Here is a 25,503-nt window from a genome sequence, read left to right on the forward strand (position 1 = left end):
AAAAGGACAATTAAAACTCGAGTAAAGAGAACCAATCACCCACCCCGGCCTTAAGCTTCTCCCGAATTCCACGACCTTCGGATCCATCTGTGAAAAAAAGTTCAGATCCAAGGCGTTGCTTCTGATGGTTACGTGTATGTTTAATTACATGTACATACACTACCATGGATTTCTTAATACATATAATGGTCATATCACTATTAATGAAAAAAAAACTTGCCGACACCTACTTGTACATAGCTTCGCGTGGAGTTTCTGCGGTGCTCTGGTTGGTCTGAATTCAGTCACATGTACCTACAATGGCCCGGCCTTCTTAATGTCCTTCTAGGTACTGCGATACATGTATGCTGCGAGCTCGTATCACACTTTGTTCGGGTATATATTGAATGCACGTAAAAGGAAAGAACCGAAAGCTCATTATAATTCCCGGCGATATAAAGAAGCGCCATCATCAATAAACGCAGCTCACGTGCACGGAGATAAGGCTGCATCCATACGGCCGTACGGCATCCGAACAAATTCACCAATAATCACTCGGTGGCTCTAGCTAGGCTAATGGAGATGTTGAAGCCCTCGAATTTACCCAGAAAATCATTGGTCGAGGCGACCTAACACCAGAGAGCTGACCAGGTAAAAAGGGTTCTTGGTCATGCCGTCATTTCTTTGTTTAAGGACAGAATGGATTAGGAATTTTAGGCCAACTATCAATTTTGAGAAATACCGTTTGTCACCCAGCAAAACGGTCCCCGCAACTAGCAGTTGTGAAACCATTTTTGCATGGGGATCGGCATGGAACCGTCAATTTTGCTACCCGCAACCATCAATTTTGCAATCAGCATTTTCCTCAAAATTGAGGGTGAAAAATGCCGGTTGGCCTAAAATTTCTACTAAAAGAATATCGAGAGAAAAAAAAAGATAACGACCAGCAAGGGACTCGAACCCTCAACCTCGGTCTGAACCTCATAGGAGGACCACGCGCTACCATTGCGCCAACCGGCCAGCTTGTTGCAACAAATGTTTTTACATGTATAAGTAAGTTTCTACTTCTCAGCCTTGTGCCAAGAGAAACATCAACTCAACGGTGACATCCTGATCATGCTAAGCGAAAATTCGCTTTATCGATTCAATGAGATGATGATTATTATTTCGGCATATCCGGCCATAAATTATCAGACAAGAGAAGAAAAAGAAATAGAGAAAAATTAATTATACATAAATTTCGGAAATCATATAGCTCGTTAAAAACCGTATAATGTGTATGCGTGCGACCCTGAGAGAGACATGACAATTCGTAAAGTCCTCATAAACCTTCTTCATGCCTTCATAAAATTCGTAAAAACACCCACCACGCCGACCATAACACCACAGACTATATAATAACCCACTCTACACAATCCTCTCCTCATGAATGATATACTCCCCCGACCTCGGGCTGCGATGACGATGCCTATGCCTCCTACTCCGACTCCGACTCCGACTCCTACCACTCCTCTCACTCTCCACATACCCCACACTCCCACTCCCCCTTCTCGTAGTCGCCTCCGTATAGATCTTCTCCCTCACCAGCTCCTCATCCTCCCGCCTATTCTGCACCACCACCAGCGCCGCCAAGATGGCAGAGATGAAGAACAACACGATATTCGCAATCCCCAGCCCCATCGCCGCCTTCGCCAGATCGCAGTTGTGCCCATGCCACACAGGGTCGCTGCTACCAGCCGCCACCGTAGTAGTAGTGGGGTAGACCTTCGTGCCGTCCCCGCTCGTGGCGTAGGCGACTTGTTGCTTGCAGCGCGAGGTGATGCGGGAGATGAGAACGACGCCGGCGATGAGGGCTGCGAGGAGGATGATGTCGCCGGCGGCCATCCAGTAGGCGGTGTTGCGCGCGCGCGCTTGGGTTAGCAGCACGCAGAAGGCCCAGATGGAGGCGAGGAGGGCGACGATGAAGAGGCAGAGGACGCCGGCGGGGGCGGCGGCGCCGTTGCTGCTGTAGATGTTGACGAGCGCGGCGAGGATGCCCCAGCAGGCGATGAGCGTGAGGATTTGGAAGACGCGCACGATGGTGAGGGCTGTAGAGGTGCCGGTGCTTTTGGCCATTGTGGAGGAAAAGGTGGGGAGGGGGGGGCTAGTTGGTGGAGTGGGGAGGGTCAATGATGGAATGAGAGGGTCAATGATGGAATGAGAGGGCCAATGATTGTGGGTCGGGAATTAATGGGTGGGAGAGAGACGACTAGCTAGCTGGCTGGCTAATTAACGTGATAGTCAGGAGGATGCGATGGACGGCGTGGAATTGACAGGACGGTGGCAATTGCGCGGGTAGTTATAGTCTAGATGGAGGGAGGGGGGGGATTCTTCGTGGTCTGATCTACCCTACTCTATTCCACATTTTGGTAGGTACGAATCTAGTAGACGGGGGGGGTGGTCTCTTCTTTCCCCAGAGGTGAGAGCAAGAACCTGTCTTGCGCTCTCTTCAACTTTCCCATACCCTCGGTCCCACATCACCAATAATGCATCAGCCTTATGTATGACGCTGCTGTGAAGCAATGGGATGGGATGGGATGGGCAAGCCCACAGACATCGCATCGGAATCGGTGATGAGGACGGCTTTTTGTTATTGCAAGCAGGAACAGGCATGTGACGTCACTGGCAGCCCTGCGAATAAAACAGAGTGGGAATCCCTGCAGTGAGTGATGATTGGTGACGGCGGGTGAACAATTACTCTGCTGGCGGTAGTTGTTTGGCCGATCGATAGTCGCGACGGGAAGGAGGTTAAATAAAGTGCCTCCCCCTCCCCCCTCCCCCTCTGCCCTACGTAGAGAGAGGTGTTTTCTGCCAAGGTGTCAAGCTATGACATCCACTGCGCACTGGTTTAGGAAATGGATATATTAGTACTCTAGATGCTGGTGCCGTATTAGGATGTTTGCAAGAAACCGTGGATCTTGATTTGGGGGGGGGGGGGGTCGAGTCCGCAACTGCGTCCCTTAAGTGAGCGAGTATGGTGTTAGTATGAGATAATCCCTTGCCTTATTCCAAAGTGCTCGTTGGCCAGACGGCCAGGGTAAGAGCCAGATTGTTTTATATATGGCATTTTTAGAAACGAAGGATCCTGGAAAGGCAGTTCGGGCTACGCCGAAGTCGAAGATCTAAGTGCTTTACATATTACAGCACCGTATGTAATATAATGGAGATACTTCTGGAGTTTAGAGGTCCCGAGGCTTAAGCTTTCTCTGGGGGAAGGCTAAGAACAGCATTGTGATAAGTAGATGTCTACCAGGATCCTTATTGATACGACAGGCCACTCCTGATAAGATTAAAGATTAAAGATAACTAAACTACATGTACTCTATGTAGCTACACGACGAGTGCTCAACTCAAGCAATAGTTAATATCGTCTCCAAACATGGAAACAATCGTTGACAAGCCCAAGCGAGGGTTAGGGCTGCCCAGGGCCACCCCGGTCTTGGCGCGCTTGTGACCGAACTTGACTTGAACCCGTGGCTGCAGACAAGAGAGAGACAACGTGAGCTCTGACAGCTCGAAATCACAAACACCAAACAAACCTCATCCCTCGAGCAGCCATCATCCATCATCTCGAGACATCAGACAGTCTCTGGATAGCTTGCAGACTCCCCCCCCCCCCCCCCCCAAGATTATACAGGTACCCAGCTCGTTCCCGTCAAGAGCTTGCTTGTTTTGCATACACACACACATACATACCAGTCCACGGAGAAACAGCAGTTATCAAAATGACCTCCCCCGACGACCTCAACCCCCCCAGCTACCTCCGCGGCTCCCCGCCCAGCAATCTCTCCGACCCCTTCACCTCCATCTCCTCTCCTCCCCCGCGCCGCAAATCCCGCTTCACCACCGCAACCACTACGACGTCCACCTCCGCCCCTCACCTCCCCACGTACAAACCCCGCCGCGACCCGTTCGCCGCCAGCACCACCGAGGTATCCTCCCCCCCAGCAAGCCTAATGCTCCCACCCCCAGCCGTGACAACCTACGCCTACGCCCGCAGCTACTCGGCCTACTCCAACCAGCGCTCACTCCACTCCCTCCGGCAACAATCCAAGCACCTCACCGAGCAGCTGCAGGTCCTCCTCGACGCCCAATCCACCGCCCTCATGTCCGGCGGCACCTTCGCCCCCGCACCACCAAAGCCCCCGCAGCAGCAGCAGCGCGGCGGGCGAAAGGGGCAGGGGCAAGGGCAAGGACCGCCGCCAATGTCGCTCGGCGAGGCCCGCCACGGTATAACACACAGCATGAAGGAGCTCGCCGACATCAAGGACGTCGAATCGGACATCTACGCCTCGCAAATCTCGGACCGCCAGAGCCTCATCAAGACGGTCACCGCCTGGGGCACGAAAACGAAGCTCCTCGAAGCCGAGATCCACAGCATCGAGGACGGCGACGAGGGCCGCCGCATGGAGGCGCTCCGCACAGAGAAGGGCGAGCTCGAGGCAGAGATCCAGCGCATCCGCGTCCACCTCGCAAAAATGGAGGACAAGCTCGCCGCGGTGTCCATCCAGCTGGCCGAGGGCGAGTCCGTCGTCGGCGCAAAGACATCGTCGTACAAGGCGGCGCTGGCCGCGCTGAAGACCAAGACCTCGGCCCTCCTGGCCTCGCACCGATACGCGACGCCGGCGACGGCCGTCGAGTCGTGGACCCGGGAGTGCGAGGCGCTATCCGAGAAGCAGTCGCAGGCAGGCGACGAGGGCGGCGCGCTACGCGACGGGATCCTCCTCTGGGAAGACACGCTGCAGCTCGTCGGCGGCTTCGAGGAGCTGCTGCGCGCCCACATGGCCACCGCCGCTGGCGCCGGCGCCGGCACGGGGAAGCGGGTCAGCACGGCAGACGTCAAGGCGCGCATCCTGCAGGACATTGAGGAGACGATAGCGAAGCTGGAAGAGATCCTGGCGCTCGCAGAGGCCAAGAACTGGAAGCTGCTGTGCTGCTGCGTGGGCGCGGAGCTGCAGGTGTTTCTTGAGGGGAGAGAGGTCATGAAGAAGAGCATGGAGGCCGACCGCAGCACCATCATCCCAGGCACTGGCACAAAGAGTACGCTCTCCAGCACGGAGGCGTCGAAAGCCCCCTCATCCTCCTCCGAAGGCGGCAGTCAGCACGACGAGCGCAGCAGCAGCATGACGCAGTCGCGCAGCTCACTTCGGGGCGGCCTGGGCAGCTTTGCGCCGGGGGGCGGGGGCGTGCGGAAGCTGGGTTCGTTGAGGAAGAGCTTGAGCCCGGCGGCGAGGCCGCTGAGTCTGCTGGACCGCAGGAGTGATGATGGACAGTCGCCGCATGAGAATGATGGCGATGATGAGCGGGATCGGGACGAGAGTGTGGATTTGTTGCTGAAGGTGGATAGTGTGGGTGATGGGGTGCAGGATGTGAGGGATGGGAGGGACGGGAGGGAGGGGAGGGAGGGGAGGGAGGGGAGGGAGGGGAGGGAGGGGAGGGAGGGGAGGGGTGGGAGGGATTATTCGCCGTTGGATGATTGAGGGGGAGTGGGAGTGGAGTGGAGTGGAGTGGAGTGGGAGTTGGTGGGTGTTTGCTTTATGGTGTTTTATAGTGGATCTTGTTTTTGCTTGGGTTTTTTCTTTGCTTGGTTGATTTTTTTGTTTTGTTTTATATCTACTTCTTTGGCTTTCCTCTGGCTTTCTTTTTATTTTCTGGCAGCGCCCGTCTTTAAAGCTACATTCCGTCCACTTGAGACCTGAGACCTTTTGTTGCTAGAAAGAAAGCTGTTACTTTTTTTCTTCTTCTCTTCTCTTCTCTTCTTTTGATTGCTCATCAGATCAGATTATACCCACCTATACCACCTTTACGCAATACGACCGAAGCAATTCTTTTCTTTTCTTTCTTTAGCCTTTGCTTTTTTCTTCTCTCTTTCTAGGAGTTCTGGCTGCTTTTTATGGACTGGCTACTGCTGTAGGAATGGGGTTTGTGGGGGTGGGGGGGGTGGGGGGTTATTGTGGTTCTTGCGTTATGGCTTTTATGTACGTCGTTTTTTTTTATAATTTGTGCTTCTTCTTTAGTATCCCTCAATTGGTTTTTATCCATAATAGAGTAGTATGAACCCTCAAAGAAGCCTTTCCCAAGTAACCTGGCTCTGTCCTGTTCTGGTTCTGCTTAATCGCCCTAGTTGTATATATAGGCTCTTTCGTCCCAGCTCACCACCCTGCAAACTAGAACCCACACGAGTGACACCCCATGCAAAACAAAAGTCCACTACCTACATATATACAGTATGTAAGAACCAACCAAAAAAAAAAAAAAAAAAAAAAAAAAGTCACGATAACGAACGACATCGACAGGATTTGAACCTATGCGGGCGAACCCAACAGATGAACACGAACTAGGTAGGCCACTCTCTCGGCGTGTAGGTCAAGAGAGGGAGGGGGGGGGGGTTCGAGTCTGTCGCCTTAACCACTCGGCCACGATGTCCTTGGTCGGGCTTAGGTTGGGCTATCTTTTTTTCTAGCTTGGGTTGGTAGTTGGTGGGCTTGGATTGATGGATGGATGGAGGGGGCAGCATGGTGGGGCGGGATGGTGGTGGGGCTTGGTGGGGTGAAGGCAGGGGCAGGGGCAGGGGTGCCTGGGGTTGTCTGGGTTCACGTCTTCCCGGAGAGGACTCCACTACCGCCAAAACTCGAAAAATTGGCTATCTCCGGCCAGGGATTATCACTCGAGTGGTTGGTTGAATGGCATCGATCTGCATCAGAAGTTTCCCATACAAGTAATTTTGATCTCTGGAAGCTGGCCAATTTTTCGAGTTATGGCGGTATATCGGGATTAGGAACAACGACCATCAATTCATTACAGCTTCATTATTACCACCATGCAAGTCCCCAAGCTATTAACAGACAGAAAGGGAGGAAGTAAGGAGAGCAAGTCTCCCGGGAATCATACATCATGAAAAAAAAAATACTAGTTACAAAGAAACAAAAGTGCTCTCATCCTCAACCCGACTACCGATTATACACCGCACTCCCATCACCCGCGCCCACCCCCGTGCCCGCCGGAGGCGCATGCATATATGTCTCCCCGCCGCGATGTCCCCTCCCCGAGTGCCCATGCACATGCCCATGCCCATGATGTCTCCCATTACCACCATTACCACCATTCAAACCACCACCACCACCCAAACCCGCGCCTACACCCGCAAGATCCCCCGGCGCGCCCCAGCTCCTATGCGAATACCTCTCTGCCACGCCCCACCCACCATTCCTCGTCGCCGCACCCCCACTCCACATCTCCATCTCGCGCAGCCCATACCCGAACCCGCCGATCTCGCGATTGCGCGGCAGCGGGATGTGGTTACAGCGCCAGTCCCACACGGACGCAAAGCACATGCGGTACCCCAGGATGGCCATGACCACGCCGATGGCCGAGCCGGCGGCGATGTCGTACCAGTTGTGGCTCATGTCGAGCGTCAGGCTGCCGACGATGAGTGTTGCGGCGAGCATTGGCGCGACAAACAGGAGCAGCTTCAGGAACGAGGGGTGGTAGTTTGCAAAGATCTTGAGGTGCGCGTTGTAGTAGAGGCTGACATAGAAGAGGCCCGCCCAGGCGGCGATGCTGTGGCCGCTGGGGAAGCTCTGCATCGCGTTCGCGATCAGGTCCTTCCGGTTCTCAAAGTCGCGGCAGACGGTCACGTCGAAGTAGAGGCCGCCGTAGCCCTGGCCCTCGACGCCCTCAATCTGCGGGTCGCACACGGTGAGGAAGTGGGGGCGCAGGCCGCCAATGACGAGCTTGATGATGATCTGCAGGGTTGCGCCTGTCATGACGGAGTAGATGACGCCCCAGCAGCCGTTGTTAACGTTCCAGAAGGAGCCGCGGCCGAGGAGGAAGGTGCCGTGGCCGCGGGTCTTGAGGCGGCGGCCGGTGGGGCCGTGGGTGCCGATGCCGAAGAAGTTGATGAGCCAGATGGAGATGAAGGGGACGAAGATGGCGATCATGGCGTCGGGGACGATGGGCATGATTTGGGACTGCTTGGGGTGTGCGAATGAGGGGTAGATTATGGTGGAGCTTCTGCGGGGACTGTCAGTATGTTGAATATGGGGGTATCTGGGAAAGAGGAAAACACTCACGGCGTGAGCCCAGACTCGGGATTATACGATACTGCGAATAGCTTCCGGTACGGGACCGGACTCCACATCAGCAACCACAGCGCAATCGCGCCCAAGATTATAAACCTGCACATCCCCAAATCAGCAATTATTCCACACGCACACGCACAGAGAAAACAGCTGGAGACATATACTCACGCAAGCAGATCATGCCAATACCACTTAAACCACTGCAGCACCGTCGGCGCCGGCCCATACGGGTCCACCCATCCCTCATACTCCTCCTCCTCCTCCTCCTCCGCGGCCTCCAAGTCCCTCCTCGACCGCTTCTCACGCACCACCGTCGTGTTACTGGTCGTCTGGTCGAGGCCGCTGGGGTCGTTTGTGCTCGCGCGGGGCGTGGCGCCGGAGAAGGTTGTCGGGTTGTCCGTAGCAGTCGAGTCGTGGCTGGGCCGGAGGCGGCCGAGGAGGTTCGACATCTTTTCTTCTTCTTGTTCTTCTTCTGTGAGGATTTGGGATCGAGGTATCTATGCTTGTTTACAGACTGATGGTGATCGACAACCTACTCTAGAGTACTCCCCTATATCTGTGCTGTGTGGGCAAGCCAGATTTATACCCAACTGGCCACAGCTACAAATCAAGAAACACCCCTAGCTACTCCCGCCATAGAACGTAGCTAGCTAGCTGTAGGGGAGGAGGTAGAGTAAACGCCCCGTCCGTCACTCGTGCACCGAAACCTGGCATCTTGCAAAACATCGGTGGTTGAGCTGGTGTGTTCTGCTGCTCGCATCGACGTCACGGCACGTCAGCCAAGCCTTTTTCCGTAACAGGGCCCAGACAGACAGCGGGAGCAAGGGCACACACACCGCGCCAAACCTTAAATTTAGACTGGTTCGCAGCTAGGCTTATTATGTAAGGTGCGTAAGTGCTTGACTTTACGCCTGGTGGAGGAGGGATCCGGTAGGATCTAGATCTAGATTACATCTACTATCAGATAGATATGGTTTGTACTTGAGTGCTGTCGAGTACCTATATCTAGAAAATTGACCTGCTCAGCACATTATCTTTACTAGAGCCCTAGTCTCTGCCAATTGCAGACCTACTACTCGAGACTCAATTTCACTGGAGACGCCTATAATGCACTGTACCACACCATACTGATGGCTACAAGTAACCACTGCAAAAGTATGTATGTATGAAATAGCGGATTATCCCTCAACGCCCCCCCCCCCCCCCCCCAGGCTCTAGCTAGCTCCTGATCGTAAGAGAAAGAAAAAAAAGATTTAAAAAAGATTACCGGGCCCATCACACCCTAATCTATAGCTGCCTTTGTTTTGCTATGCAAATCCAATTACCCCCATCGCATCAAAGATTCTCGCGGGATGGTGAAAAAATGAAAAATGATAAAAGTGATAAAAAAATAACTGCGCCCCTTCCCCCCTTCCCCCCTCCCCCACTCCCTCCCCGCCCGACTTTCAACAGACTCGGTATGTAGATCAAGTAGCAAAGTCCGCTGTAACCTCGCCATACCTACAATGAAACCCGCAAGAGAAGGGAAGAGCAATCAGCAAACGTCTCAAAAAAGAAAATAAAAAGCCCACTACAACTCAATGCCAGCTGAGCTCGAGGGAATCATCTTCATACCGGACACCGTCGACACTCAGCTCAAACAGCAGTGACGCGCTCAACACCGTCATTTCCATCGTGAAATGCAAGCCTTCGTATTCCACGTCCTTGGAGTTCCTGCCCTTGGTGTACATGCTCTTGGGCACGTTTGTTAGATCGGAGCGGAGCTTGCACACAGTTTTAACCGCTATGAAGGGTTAGTTAAAGTTACATAATTTCAAGTGGGAGGAAGGGAACTGCATACTGCTATCGATGCATTTTGGTGGGAACGTTTCCTGGCAGCAGACCAACTCGTCCACTAAAACCCTACTATGGTGGTCCTCAAAGGTGATATAGAATGGAAACGCAATACTCTCATCCTCGGACATTTCCGTTCCCTTCAACTGCCCGTCAGTACTCACAAACATAAATAAGGGCTAGGGTTATATCTAGAACCTTTGCGATATACCACTTGATCTGGTTCTCGGCGAGCCACTTCTCCCTTGTCGTGTCCCAGTACTTGTGCTCTTCAGAGTGAATATTCTCGTCATAGTACTCCCAGTACTTGACGCCGTAATGGTATCGCGACTTGCGTGTCTGCACGATAGTCTCCATTCCACGAATTACAGCGCCTCGAACGACGGCAGTCCATGAATCTACAGGTTGGAGCACAACGTCTGGGTTGTCGGGAGTGGAAAGAATATCGGTGTATTTGTTCTGGAGACGCATAAAGAGGTATTCCGAGGAACCAAAGCCGCCAACAAGGAGAATACTCTTTGGAGGCCGTGATTAGCACTTGGCCAACCCTCTAGGACAGTTAGCCGCTTGTCGGTAGCGGGCACATGGCAGGTAGTCTAATCCAAGGGTCCAAATATCCGGTATCAACTCCGCAGATATCTTGGGCAGTTGACACCGGATATCTCGACCTTCAGAGCTGCTACGTGCCCGCTACCGACAAGCGGGGAAGATTAGAGAGGGCCATATAAGTTACCTTTACTCGCTTCCCCTTTGACTGTACCGCTGTGATCTGTCCGTCTACAAGTCGTACAACCTCTTCAATCACGGGCTCAAATATACCCTGTACCTCTTCCCTTGTAACGGTCATGAAGCCGCAGTCAATCCCTCGCGCTTCGTCGTCGGGAAGCCCGGGGAATTGTATCGGAAATACGTCCTGATCCTCGCCGTCTACAAAGACCCGCTTCACATACTCCTCCCACGACTTGAGAGCCGCAATTTTGGTCTTCTCCTTCATCGCAAAATAAGCGGTGGAGCCTAATCGCTCCTTCACGAAGCTCTCGAACCGGCGGTTCAGGAACGCAGACCCGCATAGCTCACCTTTACAGCGTTAACCTCCCACCGTAAATGGGGGCTTAAAACAAGAGACATACCTGTGCCTGTAACACTCTCCTTCACTTGCAACGGCTCCGTCTGCAAAATCTCATACGAGATTAGATCCACCGTACCACCACCCGCATCACAAACGACAAAGCACGAATCATCGTTCGCCGACAAATTCTTTGGCCGTATTGTTTTCAAGGTATATAGCGCCGCAGCCTCGGGCTCGGAGATTAGCCTAATCTTACAGGACTTTGCCATACCCGTGCCCTCCGCTGCCTGTAGCGTCGCGTTCTTCGAGCGGTCGCTCCACACGGCCGGGCACGTGAGGATAAACTCAATCTTAGTATTCTCCACAAACGTTTGTCCGAGAGACCGGGTCAGCATGGTGATAGTGTGGTCGTAGAGCATCTGCAGATAGTCCCTGACGACATCTTGAACAGTCTTCTCGTGCTGCTGTAGCTGGGCATAGATATTAGGGAGCGAAACAAAGTCTGGTGGTCGCAAGTTGGGGTCCAGGCAGAGCTTGAAGCACTCGATGCAGTTCTGGAAAGGCTTGATTTGGAAGCCCCATTTTATGCCGTCCTTTTCGTAGGCGATCTTGGAGGGGACCTTGGGAGAGGTGAGGTTTACGCCGCCAGGCCAGCTCTGGAGGTGTGTCTGTCAGTGGGGATGTGGGGGCTTGGCGGGGAGGAGGGGGAGTTGTGGAGTTGTGGAGTTGTGGGACGGACCTGGATTACGTGAATCTCGCTGGGAGAACCAGTGTAGCCCCAGGCGACTCTGCAGAGGAGATGATAAGCTTTTTGATTTCCCCAGGAACAGGCACGGGAACTAGTGGACCGTGTAGTGTGGTGGGGAAGGAGAAGTGGGGAAGGGAGGGAGGGGAGGAAGTGTCTTCTCACCCGCTATATGTTGTTCCAAAGTCAACCCCGACAACAAGTCTATTTGTTTCGCCAGACAGAGAAACATCCCGAATCTTATCGGTTACGTTGCGAAGGCTGGCCTCCGAGGATGGCGACTGCATGCTAGGCAAACAAACAACGATCTGGCTCTTTTTTTCTAGGTTGTTTTCCGAGAGCTCTGTTCTGCGGGAGTGACTAGGTTAGCAGTAGAAGTATGTAGTTGTAGTAAAGTAGCAGGAGGTAGGGTAGACAGGTGGGTTGTATGTAAAGTAACTTTTTTAAAAGTAATCAGGCATCATACAACCACCACATGTAGCTAGGGCATGGGTGCCTATTCTATTCTACGTGTCATAGGCGGACATCGATAGGACTGTTCACCTGCCTACCTAGAGTACCTATTCAACACTCCACCTGCATGGCATCGTTCTCGGGTCTACCATTCGCTCGGATCTTGCTGTATGCACTACAGCGGCGCCTAGATGCGTTGGACCAATGATCCCGCTAAAAGCACAACGGTAAAATTAAGGTGATGAGGGATGAGTTGATTTATGAAATTCTTCCAATTCTTAACCTAACCCTTAGTTTATGGATATATTTTGAATGACGGTCAGGAGTACTTAGGAGATTGCTTCAGCTTTGTATTGAGCTTTCAGTGGCCCATGATACCACCTTTTCTTTCGGTTTTCTTGGACAGAACCCCAAAGCACCATCAGCTTGTGGAACAGATATGCAAAGCGGGGGCCCAAGTTCAAGCACGTAAACTTTCAGGAAATGGCAAACCCCGTTACTGGATCACGTGGCGGTTAAGTTACTTTTGCGGCGGGGTTCTGATCCTGTTCAGTTCTAGCCTATGTAACTTGTCAATTTTCATGGCATGTATTGTTCCCACCTCCAGAATGGTGGGCGTCTGAAAGTACTGGGTATCTTTTAAAGACGTGGGATTCATCAAATCATATTCAAGGCTCGCAGAGCCATCAACTTCTGATTAACGCATTTACGAGGCTCCCTTTAACCCGCCTCAGTTCCTTTAATTGTAGTAGAATTAAGTCTTGTGGAATTTAAACTTTTCTAAATTGTACCTTTAATACACGGGGTGTTTGAATAGTTGGAGTTCACAAGGATGATTTGAATCATAAATAATCACTCGATCAATCTTGAGAAATACTGTTGGAAGAACAAAAACCACAGACAGGAGTGTCTCAACGATTTATTGGACACGGTGGTATGTATATATTTACTGGTCTAATAGGATAATTGGTCTACATGATGTATTCAGTAATTTACTGTCATCTAAAGCCCTTAAATATACTCCGGTGTTACTATCACAGTTTATCAAAAATCAAGCACCCCACTGACAGCAATTTGAGTCTTAAGGAGACTAGACGTTTTAGCGCTGGCTAGATACCCTATGAGCATTTAGACCCTTAAAATTTCTAAACTTTACGTCCCCAGAAGCTGTAGTACTTGGGGCTGTGTGAGCACATTCCCAGTTAACTTAACTTTTGCCACTAGTGTTTTATCTATGCTGCCTTTTCAGTGTCTTGCCTTCAGGTTATGGTTGGGATGCATAGGAAAATATCTCGGGCTTCAGACCTCGAATCTGCACTTCAACTAGTGAATATCAAGATCTTGCATTATTAGAGATCGCCTGCAAATGTCGCCAAGCCGCCTTCAGTAATCGCAGACACAGAGATTGCCGGCATCAATTAGGCAGGCAAACAGTCCAGGAACTTCCCGATTACTTTATCTCTAAACCCCGGAACTCCGACAAATTTTTCTTTCTTTCGTTTCTCCTCATTTCTTTTACGAGTACCTATTATCACGAAATTTCTTCACGGGAGTGTTTCTCCGGGACCCTTTCCCGGGATGCGGCGGGCACACCAGAACCCTGGCATAATGGGGCTTGGCAGTTAGGCATTTATCGATAAGCAGCAATTAGCTACCCACTTTAATTGAGTGGGGTCGACGCTTCCTTAAATTCTTGTTGGATTTATTATTCTCCTGCAGGATATCTATATAATTTTTTCGGAGCTGCTTGTTAATACTTTCTTTACCTACCGGACTCGGAGGGCCACAGAGACTAATAGAGAGATTTGGATATCCTTCTTTAGTTAATACCAGTTTTAAACAGCGAACGATGGCGACCTCGACACTATTATCGCGGTGCTCCCGCCTCCCCACAATAAGATCCTTACGCAGGCTCCCTTCAATACCAGTACCAGTAGCACAGAGGCGAGCAATCGCAACAGGCCTTACTGCTGCCGTCGAGGAGGAAGAAGATGCCAGTTTACAGCTCCCATTCTCAGCCCCAACAACGACGACGACGACGGCGAAACCCCGATTAGACCAACTCAGGAAGTCTGCAAAGCCGTTTTCGGAGTTCCTGACTGACACATTCGGGCGCCAACACACATATCTCCGGATCTCTGTTACTGAGCGCTGTAACCTACGATGTACGTGCCCCGTTCACCAGCTGGTAGTACCCGTGGATGTTGACAGTTTTAATACAGGTGTCTACTGCATGCCCGAAGAGGGCGTCCCACTCTCGCCTCCCGCGCACCTCCTCTCTACTCCCGAGATTCTCGAAGTCGCACGTCTGTTTGTCTCACAGGGTGTCACAAAGATCAGACTAACAGGTGGGGAGCCCACCGTGCGGAAAGATATAGTAGAGCTAGTGGAGGAGTTAGGGAAGTTGAGGAGTATGGGGTTGAAAGAGGTGGCGATGACGAGTAATGGGATTGCGTTGAATCGCAAGCTGGAGCGCATGGTGGATGCGGGGTTGACAGGACTGAACCTGAGTCTAGATACACTAGATCCATGGAAATTTCAGTTTATGACTAGGAGGAAAGGTATGTACTCCTTTTGGGGGTGTTAGGATGTAGAGACTAATGAATGCGGTATAGGACTCGAACAGGTTCTCAAAACAATCGATAATGCACTCTCCCTTGGCTTCGGTGCCCCCGGCTCTGACAAAATCCTCAAAATCAATTCTGTCGTCATGAAAGGTGTCAATGATAACGAGATTGCCGACTTTGTCGAGTTGACGCGCGACAAGCCCATTGAAGTACGTTTCATCGAATACATGCCATTCGATGGCAATAAGTGGAACAAAAATAAGATGGTCTCATACAAGGACATGGTTGACCTCATTCACACTACACATCCCAGCCTACAGAAGATGGCATCCCAGCGGCCTAATGACACAAGCAAGAGCTGGCATGTCCCTGGATACCAGGGCCGAGTCGGCTTCATTACCAGCATGACGCACAACTTCTGCGGAAGCTGCAACAGGCTCCGCATCACGGGAGACGGCAACCTCAAGGTGTGCCTATTTGGAGATGCAGAGGTTAGTCTACGGGACATGATGAGAAAATACCGAGACCGAGAGGCCGAGGTTGGTGCGGGTGATAGAGCAGTAATGGAGAGGGAGCTACTGGATGTCGTGGGTGCGGCAGTAGGGAGAAAGAAGGCGAAACATGCGGGCATGGGTGAACTGGAGAATATGAAGAATCGCCCTATGATCTTGATCGGTGGGTAGGTCTTTACAAACCTGCCAGTCCTTACAACTTCTTAAAATTGACGATGTATGTAGATAAGGATCATAGGGGGGTAAGAGCGGCGGTGGCGGCTGTAGCAGTGGGGCACAGGCCGGCTCTCTGGGGATATCATTCTTTCTCAGGCGTTATGCGGAGTTCTTCATTTTCAAGTACACTAATACCACCCCCATTCCTACCCCCATCCTTCCTCCAAGCACGAGCATACTCTACCAAGCCTACCACTCCCTATCCATCTCCCGAACCCAAACTCACCCACCTCACCCCCACCGGTGAAGCACACATGGTCAACATCACTCAAAAAGCCGTCACCTCTCGCACCGCCAGCGCCGCCGGGCGCGTCCACTTTTCCAACCCCACCCCCCTAACCCTAATCCGCACCAACGCACTCAAAAAGGGCGATGTCCTCGCTACAGCACGCATCGCCGGCATCATGGCCGTCAAGAAGTGCCCCGAACTCATCCCGCTCTGCCACCCCATCCTCGTCAGCGGCGTCAATGTCAGCGTTGAGGCGTGCGGCGGCGAGGGTGAGAACGGGTATGTGCACATCGAGGTGATGGTCGAGTGTGTGGGGCAGACGGGCGTAGAGATGGAGGCGCTGACGGCGGTGGTGGGTGCGGGGCTGACAGTGGTGGACATGTGTAAGGCGGTGGATAAGCGGATGGTGATTGGGGAGGTGAGGGTTACGAGGAAAGAAGGGGAAGGAGTGGGGTTTTTGTGGAGTAGGGTTGTATGGGTTGTTTGGTTGTTTGTAGAGCTAGTAGTAGTATAAGGGTTTTTTTATTCGAGTATATATTGTGTACATATGTGTGGAATTAGGAAGGGGGCATATTGTATTTGTGTTTCTTGATATATCGTTTGTGCTAATGTACCCACACGTATTTACTTAACTACATTACTAGAGACATGTGCACTTACGTGCTATCCCAACCTCGAGATCATTGACATAAGCACATTAATAGTAGTGAGACCTCCAAATTTAAAATAATACGCAGTATGAATGAGGCGTGAGTATCTAGGTTAATATTTATAATCCTAATAGGGACACCAATAACTCTACACTCACCTAGCGTATCTTGCTTGCTAGTATATGTAGCCGCCTCACCAATAGAATAGTATTGAATCCAATTGTTAGCAGTGAAACACCGCATTAAACCAAACCCTATAGTAGCTGATTGATTGATTGATAGTTCAGTAAAGCCCTAGCTTTAAATTGGGGACGTCTTGGCGTCGGGACCAGTCAGCTACGATGTGGGAAACCTTCTCTCTTGCGAAACGTTTTTGTCTAATGATAGGAGCGTAGCTTTAAATATCTATCTATTATCTTGCGGGCTGGGAGGTCCCTGTGGTTAATTGGTTGGTGGTTACAATTTATAGCTAGCTGCCTCTTGAGTAGAAATTGTAAGCTAGTACTCCCCAATTCTGGAGATTTAGTTGGTTAGCTAGATAGCCTGCTAGTATTTGAGCATTTCATTAGAAGAATTGTAAGCTAGTACTCCCTAATCGCATTTCCCAGTTAACGCCGTTCCCCAACCCTGATATAAAAAACAAATAGAGCTATTTAACAAACACCCACTGCCCCCCCTCCACAATGTCCCTCTCCCCCCTCTCCCTCTCTCCCTCCACCCCGTCCTGATCCACCTCCTCCCTCCCCGCCCCCTCCTCCCCTTCACACCACCTCTCCAACCACCCACCCGCCCACCACCTCACCACCCCCTCCAGCACCCCACATGCACCCAGCCCAACCCCCCACCATCCCAGCGCCTGCTTCCCCCACACCCCCACATCAAACACATCTACATGCCTCCCCACCATCCCTCCGCACAGCGTTACTCTCGCCACAACGTCGTTGTGCACCTTCCGCTTCTCGGCGCCAAAGATATAGTCGCACGTGTACCGCACCACGAACCCGTTACCGTCGGGGGCGGGCTCTGCCGGCGTGGGCTCGAGGCGGAGCTCGGACTTGACCATGGTTGCACAGAAGAGGGAAAAAAGGGCGCGGGAGCGCTGGGGGGTGGGCGTGGGGAAGGACGGGTCGGAGAAGGTGAAGGTGGGGTGGAGGAAGGGTGTTATTCGGTCATATTGGCTGGGAAGGTATGTTAGTATGGATAGTGGATGTGGGGGGGGGGGGGGGGGAGACGTACCCGCTCTGGTAGGCGGCGAAGTATGAGTTTACAATATCAATTTCCTGCTTGCCCGACAGCTCCGTCATCTTCAATTGGTTGCGGTTGGTATATATGTGGGCAGCTAAATGGTCCTCACTGCACTCAGGCCAGTATCAAATAGCTAGCTGGCTGGCAGGAAGGACTGCTTATAAAAACCCTCCCCCCTCACTCATTCCACTGGATGCAGCCCCCACCACTACTACCTCCAGCAAGCGAGGTAAGGAATATCAAATATAACAACCACCCTGGGCGGTACGGGTACGGGTACGGGCGTGCGGACACCTTACCTCCGACTGACCGTGATTAAGCAGCTATCCATATCCATGCAAGGGAAGAAAAAAACTCTATTCAAAGTGCAGAAACGAAGGGCCAGTCCTTACCTCCCAAGCCAAATAAATACGAGCACATATCTGCCGTAAATAGCGACTGTGCTACATAACTGCCCGATCCATAGCGCGGCCACACGGCGCAGAAGGAACCTTGACAGTTCGTTAAATATAAGCTTAGCCTAAACTTTTCTGGGGAACAAAGGGGGTGCGGCACTGTAGCAGTCCGTCAGTCAGTCAGTCAGCTAGTCAGCTAGTGCTATAATGGGTGGAAATAATATTGACTCATGCGGAGATCTGCGATATGAACCCTGAGGTAGATGAAGCACCTTCCTTACTCCGACTACAAAGCTTCTGACTAGCCGCCGGACGGGCATCGGGCCGCTGATAGGGCATAGAGAGATGGGAGTGGATTTTGCAGTAAATGGGTTGGTCTAGCGATACCAGTACCCACCCGAGTGAGAGACCATGAATTCAATCCTGATAGAAGCGAGTTGTGTGCCGGGTGACTTGGGGATCAAAAGTGGTTGCACCCAAGTCCAAATTTATTTGCTTCACTATTGGACGCCTGGAATTTACTGTCTTTCTGAACAGATACGTGATTAGATTCGCACTGCCTACTTCCAAAAAATAATCTGCAAAAAGAACGACCAGCAAGGGACTCGAACCCTCAACCTCGGTCTGAACCTCATAGGAGGACCACGCGCTACCATTGCGCCAACCGGCCAACTGCAGTAAAAATTGAATTTTCACATAATGAGGCTATTGCCAAGAGGAGCAGGCAGGCACCGGCATCAACAACCATCCCTGCATTCCCTAGTGATAACGGTCCCGGAAATTTTAAACCTGGTCCGAGAAAAAGCCGCCAAAATACTAGGCGAGTTTCATCTCTATCTCTATGCTCTAGTGTACCGGGTTTAGAGGTTCCGGAATCGTACCACAAAGATGCTGTAGTACACGGCTAACATACTACACACAGATCTAAAGAATCCCTAGTTTTTGTACATGTACATATTTGAAGAAACTGAGGCAGTGCCCTTGTACTTGTATTGAAAGAAAAAATGGATCCGGGAGTCTAATGAATTACTTCGACATACAGGAGAATCGTATCTGTCTGTTTATAAAAAGAAAAAGGAGATATTACAAGGAATAAAAACGCTTACATAGTACTAAAGTCTTAAAATAACTACAGTCGCTCACCTACTAACGGCGGATCCTGTCTGATGGTTCTGTTTGCAGTAATTTGCCCTTGGCGTCCAAAACCTAACTCTTTTATTGGCCTCAAATCCCTGACCACCATCAGGCAGGATCCGCCTTCACCCCGTGAGTGACTGTAACTAAGTTATCGTGAATCGCCTGGCCCGTGCTATCCAATTCCGCTCGTAGATAATCACAGGATATCACTCGACGAACGACATACCTGTATCTTGATAAATATCAGGATTAAACACCGTTGACTACGTGTGAAATGCAGAGAGTCCTTGAAACGCTTTAAAGGAGGGAATAAAAAGAAAATTAAAAGATGAATCAGCCGGGAATCGAACCCGGGTCGGGCGCAAACTATCGTTAGATGGCAAGCGCCCGTGATACCACTACACCACTGAATCATGTTTGCATGTCACCAAATGACAGTATAATCCATAGTTTTAAAGCACCTGATACTCAAATTGAAAGACCACCAGCACCTCGAAACAAACCTGAACCTCAAATCAATGCCAAGTGTTAAGCCCTCACGCTACTTAATCAGAGCGGGTAATGTTTCCTTCCTGTTACCCTACTTCATCCATGACGTCTTCATGTACCCTGGTCTGGCTGCTGGATCCGGATACCATATCGATACCGAATATAACTCAAGACCAACCAGCCGCCAGGTCAATCCGACATCCACAATGGGCTCCAAAGCCTCAAAAATAACGAAAGCAGCAGCACCAGCTGGCGCTCGAAAATACCCCACCCGTATCCCTGACCTCCCCTCGTCACAGACCACTTCTTCGACGGGTCCGTCTTCAATCTCAGTCGGCAAAGGACCCTCAGTACACCCAGAGACATACGCTAGTTCCACCAAAGACGATGGTAGGGTTTTAAAAGAAGCTGAAGCTAAAGCTACAATATGGAGTTAATTGGTTATGTGACATATGTAGCGATTCGACAGGATGCTCAGGACCCCGACTTTGCAAACATGCTACGGGCTGTAGGATCAGTGCAGCAGCAGCAGACGATCCCAGACCCAGCGAGAAACGTGGCTTTGAACTCGAAGGTATGGCGTTGTTTTTGTGGTTATCTTGAAATTTGGGGAGTATAATTCTTACTGGCGTGGCGGTGGTAATCTAGAGCTCGAATGATCTCCGGACACTGTCGCGCCGATCGATGTTCGATAGTCGGCAGGCGAGCGAGACAGAGACAACAAATGCAGGTGGAAACCGTACGATGGCAGACACGAGTACGATATTACAGATACTGTCGCTGAGGGATGAGAAAGGTTGGAGTCCCGAAAGGATTGAGAAGGAGTTTAAGCTAGCGCCAGGATTCCTGAAAAGGTTGGGAACGAAAGTTGCGAAGCCGTAGCTAGCGGGGTAATGATTTGAGTAATTCCTCCAGGAGGCCATAGTACATACTATTTCCGAAACCTTCGGGAAACCAATTAATAAACAAATACTCATGCTGGTTGTATTAACCATATGATGGAATTTGGTATGTGCCTTCACAAAAACTCCCCTGGGTAGCTAATTGTGGTAGTGCAATATTGTAAGCCCAGCAGGCCCGAACAATGGGTTTGATACGCTTTCAGTGAGTTTTATATTATTATAGGGTCATTCACAGACAACCAGGCAATTTCACCCTCAGTTAAACACTACGAGTCTTAGCTGAATAGTAGTAAATCACTGCAACCAATTGATCATAGTGCTGTTTGATCTGATTTTTCTAGCAAATCGCGGCAACCACTTACTCAGGCGATAAAAACACCCAAGTGAGACCAAAGAGCTGCGTTCTCTTCAACCAAAGACGTTTTAGAAACAGCCATACTTAACTAATCATTGTTACTCATGAGTATGCTATAGGCGGGCACACCATCATTAACCTAGAACTCCTTATCCAAGCTGAATTCCATGGGTGCCTCAATTCCCCACAGTTGTGCCAAAATGGATCATTGTGCAACATGCCCTATAACGCTTCATATTGGCTGGTGAGGGGGCGAATGGCCTACCTTTACATTGTGGATTGTGACCTAAAATCAAATTTCAGCTGAAAAAATGCTCCTAGTGTTATAATTTGATAAGAGAATAGCTGTTCCCCCAAAGGACGGTCGGCCAAAGAATCTTACTTCTTTGAGTCCGATTGATTGGTCACGCCCAGTGGACCAAAGAAAAGCTCATCAATCAACAAAAGCCCGCGGTCGTTCCGCGTTATATAGGTAAGTATGTTCCGTTCCGCACGGGTTAGGCGCCGTTATAATCATGATGCATGGGAAATGCAAGGTAACATACCTATACCTTTTTGTGATATGCTATAGTATTGTGAGCGTATATTGGGTCCACATACCTACTCTAGATAAACAACTCAGGCTGGGATAAGAGGGGCTCCGGCGGAAAGCCTCAGGTACATACACACGTCGTCCTCGTAATTTGCGTATTGGAATCCAATGTGACGTTGGGTCTATTCTTTATTGGCATCCACCAATGGGAAAGCTTACCATTAAACCGGAAACAAGTGACATATTGTACCACACGTGGCGTCTCGAGTACTGACTACATACATAGTCTAGTGCTGAACATTCGGGATTTGTATTAACTAACAACCTAGATAGCTAGCTAGCTCAATTGACTAGCATTTGAAAGAGTCCGAAGAGTACACCACGGTTCTACGTGTCTCTTAATCTACATAGGTATTGACCCCTGCTTGAGTAGACGCTTCACCGGTTGGGGGGAAGAGGTTGTCCTTCCGTATATGCCATGCGTCAGAGAAGAGAAAAAGCCTTACGGAATCCATAGATAAATCAGGTTAGATGACCTTTTTGCACTTTGGATCTTCGCTCATAGTGTGGAGAAAGCTAGGTGGAATTGATATCTCAAGCTGAGATGTCAACGCATGTAAAATAAATGGAGGGCCACCATAGGTCAAGATAGGCGCGTATCTGTGCCACACGACAATTGTAATGAGATGCAGGTTACTCTACGTAACTGTAGTATAGAGAATGATGTATCTTGATGAACCACGTAGGTGGGTAGTAGAGCCCCGTGAGAAACTCGGGAGTTTTAAACTGAATGTATGACAGACAGTTTTAAACTGGTTAAAAACTGGCTGTCGAAAACCTGGGTGTCATGGTCATAAACTCAACAGCCATTTTGGGAGTGGGCTAGGGTAATTTTAGGGCAAAAATTGGTATTTAGGGTGGGTTAGGGTAATTTGGGTGGTCAAAATTAGAAAATTAAGTCTAAGTTTATGACAGTTTTCAATTAAAAACAGCAGTTTATGACAGTCCGAGTTTATGACGCAGTTTATAACTCCAGCTCTGAGTTTGTCACGGGGCCCTAGTGGGTAGAGCAGATTATCTGATTGCAGAAGGGATGAGACAGTGTATATAGACTAGTACAGACTTCGTAGGGCTCGGTTTCTAGATACGGAAATCCGGGAATCACCATAGCCAGTCATGAAATCTCACTTGGAACGTTACTTTCGTAGCCTTGAATACTACAAAAAAAAATAAAAAATAAAAAAGACATAGGATTATTACTAGAGTAGAATGGGTGAACCGCGACTCAATTTCCTCTACTAGAAGGAATCGTGAGGCAGAATAAGTCGTTGTAAGCCTGTACGTACTCGCGACCAGCAACAAGAACCCGAATATGCAGCTGCAAGTCTTTGGTGTATTTTTGACTTCTACTCCAATGGAAATTGCAGATTAGGACGTGCATTTTCGGGTTCTTGTTGCTGGTCGCGGGTACATACATGTATGTAGCTACATGTAGATCATCAATTGAATCACATGTGTATCAGTAGTACTCCACTGATAGAATCTAGATATATGCGCTCTACTTTGCTGTCATTACTTAGACGCCCTAAAATAAAGGTTATTAAATCGAAATATCTCTGAAGCCATGAAGGTAAAATTCCGCTACAATGATAATTATATAATACACTATGTCTTGTATCTTCGGAATTGAGCTAAACCTCAAAAAAAGCAATTTCCAGGCAGAGACTGTATGAAATGCTTTTTCCATGCATGCTGCACTCGAGTCACAGTCAATAGTTAAGCTTAAGTATCGGGTCAGAAGTGGAGAACCTTGCATTGCGAACTACTTCCCCGCAGGAGAGATCCTAAGAAGCTGTGAAACCTCGATCGAATTGGCGCACGCAACGGTACACCGCCAAGTAGTTTAGATCCAGAAAGAGTAAATAAATCAATTGAAATATTCCAGAATGCTAATTTAACCGACTTCAAACACCGAAAATTCCACGTTATGCGCGCCAAGCCTAATGAAAGTAACAATCGTTCTGATTCCCATTGCGTTATTACCAAGAGTGGTGTCCTCCGTCCATGATAAGATCCGCACCAGTCATGAACGTGCTCGCATCACTAAGTAAAAAGACTGCCGCCCCTCTGATGAGTGAAATAGCATTGTCAGCAGCAACCACCGGAAAGACGTGTGGGAGAAGTTTCTTACCGATATTCCTTAGGTTGACTAAGTCTTCCTAGCATGTTCTGTGTTGACCATTCCGCTCTCCTCTCCGGAAACTTTACGAAGAGGTCCTCCACCATGGCTGTCAGAATATATCCTGGAGAGATTGTGTTTACCCTGATTCCATGTGTGCCCCATTCGGCGGCCAGGTTGCGGGCCAACTGAAGAACAGCCGACTTAGAGGTGTTGTAGGCAGGACAAGCAAGCCCCTAATCGATTTCTGGGTTAGTAACTAAGTGCCAGAAAACAAAAAGCTGGATCCCTACCTTATTCGCAATTGTGCCAGACATTGAAGCTATCATGACAATGCTACCTCCGTTCCCAAACTTGACCATTTGTTTGGCAGCTGCTTGAGCTGTAAGGAATACACCAGTGACATTGACCTCCAACATCCTGTTGAAATCTGCCGCATTATAGTCGAAAGCAGTGGTCTCTTGCTGGATACCAGCTGCCGCAATCAGTCCATCTAACCGACCATTCTCCTTACCAATTTTCTCAATTGTTTTGTTGAGACCGGCTTCGTCACGAACATCGATTTGATGGTAGTGTAATGATGTTCCAAGTTCTTTCTGAGCTTTGGCTTGAACGTTGTAGAACTCAGGGCTCGGTTTCTCGAGCCTGTCAAGTGCATAGACTGTGGTTATGATATAAATCAGAATTAGTAATTCAAAAAGAAGTTTAGATAGTGATCTAGGTTTAACCTTTAGCCCCAGCTTCAAGAAGAGCTTCCGACTGTGCCAATCCCAGGCCACGAGCTCCACCAGAAACAAGCACAACTCTATCAACCAGATTGAATTCAGGAAGACGTTTTTGTGTACCAAGGAAAGTGGGTGCCTCATTCCCGGTCCGTAGGTTGTCGGCTTCTTGAGCAGGAGCCTTTGGTGGACCTCTCATGAATTTGGCAGAGACCGAGAATGGTCTGACAGTTGTGGTAGCATTGAAGAGGAGTGGTCTCCGTGAGGCTATCGTTCCATTTTGCCTGAGAGCTCGCATAAAGTGTGGGGCGATACGAGCACTATAGCTCATTGTGTCTCTTGGGTAGATTTGCGAGTATATAGGGTGTAGTTCAGTAAAAGCTTTCAAATTTAAAGCTATGATATAATGGCTGTTGGATGGCTGTGTACGAACTCAGCTTGAATCGAGGGAGGCCACTTGATGGGTATTTATGTAAAAGTGATTGCGCTAGGTTTCTAGGAAGTTAATTGCCGTGGAACGCCCGGCAGCTCAGACAAGGAGGGGATCAAAATAGATAATGTGGAAGAATCGTGTCCTTGGGTCTTCTCTCAAAAAGTACGTGGGAGCTATTGGCGCCCAAAGGCGTGGTATGTCCGGTGAAAGTTCAAAAACCACGGAATGACCTGATACATAAATCTTCTGCAGAACCTTGTGCTACAGCTTTACCACCGTTTCCTGCAATTAAAGTCTCCTTCTGCAATTGGCATCCACACGTTTATCTAACAAATCATAGGAATTATGTATTCAATCACGGTTTTCGATACCCAGATATAAAAATCATGGAATGCTCCAATTTGAAAAAAAAATTTCGAAAAAGGGCTTTCGGATAGAAGTTTCGACTTGGTTTTAGATATTGACTTGCACTCGTTGCACTCGCTTGTCTCTTAGCGCATCTACGTCACATGGGTGCCGTGCGTTGCACATGCACATGGTAGCACCCCACAAACCCCACAAAACACCAGCGTCCAGAAGGAACTCGGCCGGGATTCCGTTTCGAGTAATCCGGTGGGGTATCGTGGGTTGAAATCTACTTCGAATCCCAGATAAGGAACGTAAACCTCGCGGGGATGTGAGCCCCGAACCTTGTCAAGCGCCGGCTTCACTGAATTGGCCTCTTGCTGAACTGCAAGCTGG

The 25,503-nt window shown here is 49.9% G+C and overlaps 8 protein-coding genes across 8 annotated transcripts; 3 read left to right on the forward strand and 5 right to left on the reverse strand.

The window, feature by feature from the left end:
- Positions 1-1,386: 1,386 nt before the first annotated feature.
- LAJ45_03470 (uncharacterized protein) lies at positions 1,387-2,094 on the reverse strand (the record flags this gene model as incomplete). Its single annotated transcript, XM_046113056.1, has 1 exon — positions 1,387-2,094. The coding sequence occupies one exon, from the start codon at positions 2,092-2,094 to the stop codon at positions 1,387-1,389; it is 708 nt and encodes a 235-aa protein (XP_045973933.1).
- Positions 2,095-3,743: 1,649 nt separating this feature from the next.
- Positions 3,744-5,498, forward strand: LAJ45_03471 (uncharacterized protein; the record flags this gene model as incomplete). Its single annotated transcript, XM_046113057.1, has 1 exon — positions 3,744-5,498. One exon carries the CDS (start codon positions 3,744-3,746, stop codon positions 5,496-5,498), a length of 1,755 nt encoding a protein of 584 aa, XP_045973934.1.
- Positions 5,499-6,968: 1,470 nt separating this feature from the next.
- Positions 6,969-8,548, reverse strand: LAJ45_03472 (uncharacterized protein; the record flags this gene model as incomplete). Its single annotated transcript, XM_046113058.1, has 3 exons — positions 6,969-8,031; positions 8,091-8,195; positions 8,268-8,548. 3 exons carry the CDS (start codon positions 8,546-8,548, stop codon positions 6,969-6,971), a joined length of 1,449 nt encoding a protein of 482 aa, XP_045973935.1.
- A 1,128-nt stretch (positions 8,549-9,676) lies between these two features.
- LAJ45_03473 (uncharacterized protein) lies at positions 9,677-12,033 on the reverse strand (the record flags this gene model as incomplete). The annotated part of the gene is made up of 7 exons (XM_046113059.1): positions 9,677-9,882; positions 9,940-10,072; positions 10,131-10,448; positions 10,666-11,009; positions 11,063-11,657; positions 11,741-11,789; positions 11,912-12,033. The coding sequence occupies 7 exons, from the start codon at positions 12,031-12,033 to the stop codon at positions 9,677-9,679; spliced, it is 1,767 nt and encodes a 588-aa protein (XP_045973936.1).
- Positions 12,034-14,048: 2,015 nt separating this feature from the next.
- On the forward strand, positions 14,049-16,237 carry LAJ45_03474 (uncharacterized protein; the record flags this gene model as incomplete). The annotated part of the gene is made up of 4 exons (XM_046113060.1): positions 14,049-14,364; positions 14,422-14,760; positions 14,815-15,445; positions 15,504-15,507. 4 exons carry the CDS (start codon positions 14,049-14,051, stop codon positions 15,505-15,507), a joined length of 1,290 nt encoding a protein of 429 aa, XP_045973937.1.
- Positions 16,238-17,022: 785 nt separating this feature from the next.
- On the reverse strand, positions 17,023-17,677 carry LAJ45_03475 (uncharacterized protein; the record flags this gene model as incomplete). The annotated part of the gene is made up of 2 exons (XM_046113061.1): positions 17,023-17,551; positions 17,610-17,677. 2 exons carry the CDS (start codon positions 17,675-17,677, stop codon positions 17,023-17,025), a joined length of 597 nt encoding a protein of 198 aa, XP_045973938.1.
- A 1,991-nt stretch (positions 17,678-19,668) lies between these two features.
- LAJ45_03476 (uncharacterized protein) lies at positions 19,669-20,521 on the forward strand (the record flags this gene model as incomplete). Its single annotated transcript, XM_046113062.1, has 3 exons — positions 19,669-20,029; positions 20,098-20,213; positions 20,288-20,521. The coding sequence occupies 3 exons, from the start codon at positions 19,669-19,671 to the stop codon at positions 20,519-20,521; spliced, it is 711 nt and encodes a 236-aa protein (XP_045973939.1).
- A 2,598-nt stretch (positions 20,522-23,119) lies between these two features.
- On the reverse strand, positions 23,120-24,660 carry LAJ45_03477 (uncharacterized protein; the record flags this gene model as incomplete). The annotated part of the gene is made up of 6 exons (XM_046113063.1): positions 23,120-23,185; positions 23,238-23,280; positions 23,472-23,555; positions 23,620-23,843; positions 23,901-24,268; positions 24,336-24,660. The coding sequence occupies 6 exons, from the start codon at positions 24,658-24,660 to the stop codon at positions 23,120-23,122; spliced, it is 1,110 nt and encodes a 369-aa protein (XP_045973940.1).
- Positions 24,661-25,503: the final 843 nt, after the last annotated feature.

The sequence above is a fragment of the Morchella importuna genome, assembly GCF_003444635.1.
Source record: "Morchella importuna strain M04M26 chromosome Unknown Morimp01GS007, whole genome shotgun sequence".
Classification (NCBI taxonomy): Eukaryota; Fungi; Ascomycota; class Pezizomycetes; order Pezizales; family Morchellaceae; genus Morchella; species Morchella importuna.